The following is a 3,029-nucleotide window of genomic DNA, read 5'->3' as shown; positions in this document are numbered from 1 at the left end:
TGTAGACCAGGCTGGTCTCGAACTCACAGAGATCCGCCTGCCTCTGCCTCCCGAGTGCTGGGATTAAAGGCGTGCGCCACCACCGCTCGGCTAATACTGGTTTTTTAATACTGGTTACAAAACTCACAGGAAAATATTGGAGTGGTGTGAGTGTGTGTGTGTGTGGGAATCTCATTAGTAAATGACTCCTCCACCTTGTTTTCCTGTGGGAGATTTGTCTGAGAATGGTGGTCAGGCTTAAACTCCTCAGACAGAAGCCATTGTCAGAAAAGAGACGAGGTCAGGCTCCTGGGGGCTCAGGGAAAACTGTTGCTTGTCATGGAGTGTGGAGAGCTGACTGTGCCCTGTGCTCTTCAACAGACTGGTGCAGTTCAGGAGCAGATGAGATCCAAGGGAAACCGGGACAGACCGTGGAGCAGTTCTAGGGCCTTGTAGCTCCCACAGGCCTGGTGAGTGACCCTGTGCTCTGCAGGCACACCCTGCGGCCTGCCTTTGGTGCGAGAATGAGAAAGTGAAAATGCCAGACAGCAGGAGCAGAAAAAGTAGGACCTCTGCGGAAAGGTGTGGGGTGGGGAGACAGCGGTGGCACACACCCAGCAACCCGCCCAGCAAACCCAAGGTCAAGTTCAAGCTTCTCTGTCAGCACAGTTAAGTCAAGGTCAGTTTAGGCTGTGCGGTACCCAGTCTCGAAAAACAAAGAAAAACGTTGAGGAAAGAGCCTTCTGGAGAGCTTAAAACATCCACTTGGTAGCACGTACCTGTAACCCAGCACTGGGGAGGCAGAGGCGGGCTACATAGTGGGGCTGTCTCCCTTCTGCTCCCCCACAAAGATGGGCACCCGTATAGCGCCTTCTCCCTCTGGCTTTGTTTTCTTTGAGGGCAAACTGCTTTTTCCTTCTCATCCAGTAGGATTTTATAGGGAGCCGAAATGACTCAAATTCAATTTGTAGCCCAGGGTGACCTTTAATTCAGGATCCTCCTTCTGGAAACTTTTCTAAGGGCCACTAGTACTATTGTGTTTGGCTCCAGATCTTCCTTTAAAAACAGTTTGGCCAGACACTGGTTCATGCCTGCTGTGGGTGTTTTACTCTTTTGGCTTTTTGAGGGGCCCACCACCCAGCTCCCAAATAAACCACATGGAAGCTTATTGTTATTTATGAATACCTGGCCTTGTTGCCAGCTTTTATATATATATATTATGTATACAATATTCTGTCTGTGTGTATGTCTGAAGGCCAGAAGAGGGCACCAGACCCCATTACAGAGGGTTGTGAGCCACCATGTGGTTGCTGGGAATTGAACTCAGAACCTTTGGTAGAGCAGGCAATGCTCTTAACCTCTGAGCCATCTCTCCAGCCCCACCAGCTTTTCTTAAATTATCTCGACGTCCTTTGCCTCTGGGCTTTTATCTCTCTCTATTTCTGTATATACCTTTCTCCACTAATGTAGCTGGCCCCTGATGTCCTTCCCGTCCTTCCCTCTTGTTCTTTGGCTCCTCCTTATTCTCCTCTCAGAGTTCACCTTCTATTTATACTCTCTGCCTGCTAGTCCCGCCATCCCTGCTTCTGTCTCACTATTGGCTGTCCATCTATTAGGACCATCAGGTGTTTTAGACAGGCTCAGTAACACAGCTTCACAGAGTTAAACAAATGCAACATAAACAAAAGCCACACACCTGAGAATAATATTCCCCAACACATGCCTGTAATCCTAGCACTTTGGAAGTTGAGGCAGGAGGATTACTGTATGTTTGAGAGCAGCCTGGGCTATCATGTGAAATCAAGAGTTGATTTTTTTTTTTTTTTATTCAGGCTCTGCAGTCTTGGTGTTCCCATTCCGTGTCCAGCCCAGAAGAAATGCTGCCCACACCAGATCCCTTCCCCAACCAGTGACCCAAGGCCCCACCTCTCCCCCCTTCCTAACAAGTGCCTCCAACGGCATGGGGGCTGGACTCCCTCTCCTCCCTCTGGCCTCTGCCCCTCCTGGAGATGGGCTCAAGGCAGCAGGACTGACCAAGTGACTACTGGTGGGCCAGAGGAGTCAGCTGAAGCCCTGGGCACCCTAGATCTGAGCTGGGGGTTCTCTGGGAACCTGGAATGAGTTCCCTGCTCCTGAATGAAGGTCGGGTGCCACCTGTTTAAACTTCTTGCCTTTACTTTTTAAAGGAGGCAGGTAGGTGAGGGGACCACAGCTGCCCCCCTGCCCTCTTTCCTTCTGGAATGAGCACTGCAGAGGCCAAGGGGCGGGGTTACCGCTGCCCGGTACACGCTGGGTTTCAGGTGAAAGCTCACAGCCCTCCACGTCTCTGCCGGCACCAGGGTCTTGCCCCAGTTAGGCCTCTAATCCTGTGCTTCTGTAGTATTAATAGCTTCCCAGAAATATTCTTTTTTTTTTTTAATTAAAATTTTAATTTAAGATGAGTTCTTTTAATTACCCCATCCCGCTGCTATCTCAGGCCTCGCCCCATCCCTTTGAGGGATTTTACTGTTTCTCACTGAATTAGAAGTGAGGAGCGGATCTTAATTTGACCACACTCCATTAAAGACTCTGGGAGTCCTGGCCTGTCCTCTGTCAGCTCCCTGCTGGCCAGGTGAAAGGAAGAGGAGGGCCGTGTATAAAAGCCAAGACCTCAGGGCGGACTTCCAGTTAGGAATGCAGCGGCGGGGTGGACTGGTTGGAAGCCCTCTTCGAGCAACAGGTCTTGAGATCCTTTATGGAGGCCTAGCTTTTCAACCCAAACAGCTGAAAGCAGTGTGGGCTGCATTTCCAGCCGACCCCAGTGTGGCAACCAAAATGCCCCCAGAAATTGCCAAGTGTCTCCTAGGGACAGAATTACCCGCAGTTGAGAGTCAAGCGATTTCCACATGCTCCACCCTCCACCAGCCTGGCTGTTCGCCCTGAGCCTTGGGCAAGCTAGTGCCCTCACGGAGCCGGCTCGGCAGAGCTGCGCGTCTTTCCTTCAGACATATTGCTTGTGCTCGCACGGGCTCAGGTTTCTGTGACAGACGTGTTCAATGTGCCTCTGTATT

At 50.9% G+C, this 3,029-nt stretch overlaps 1 protein-coding gene across 1 annotated transcript in view; it reads left to right on the top strand.

Moving 5' to 3' along the window:
• Cdc42se1 (CDC42 small effector 1) overlaps positions 1-3,029 on the top strand; it is an 8,659-nt gene that overhangs the window by 4,670 nt on the left and 960 nt on the right. Inside the window, exons 4-5 of the mRNA XM_005356986.2 lie at positions 361-449; positions 1,812-3,029. The exon at positions 1,812-3,029 is cut by the window's right edge and continues 960 nt beyond it. Of these exons, the coding sequence (XP_005357043.1) occupies positions 361-435 (75 nt within the window). The 3' untranslated portion in view covers positions 436-449; positions 1,812-3,029. The remainder of the gene's footprint in view (positions 1-360; positions 450-1,811) is intronic.

Source organism: Microtus ochrogaster, chromosome 21 (assembly GCF_000317375.1).
Source record: "Microtus ochrogaster isolate Prairie Vole_2 chromosome 21, MicOch1.0, whole genome shotgun sequence".
NCBI classification, from domain to species: Eukaryota; Metazoa; Chordata; class Mammalia; order Rodentia; family Cricetidae; genus Microtus; species Microtus ochrogaster.
Note: the sequence above shows the minus strand (reverse complement) of the source record. Positions and strands in the feature narration are given on the sequence as shown.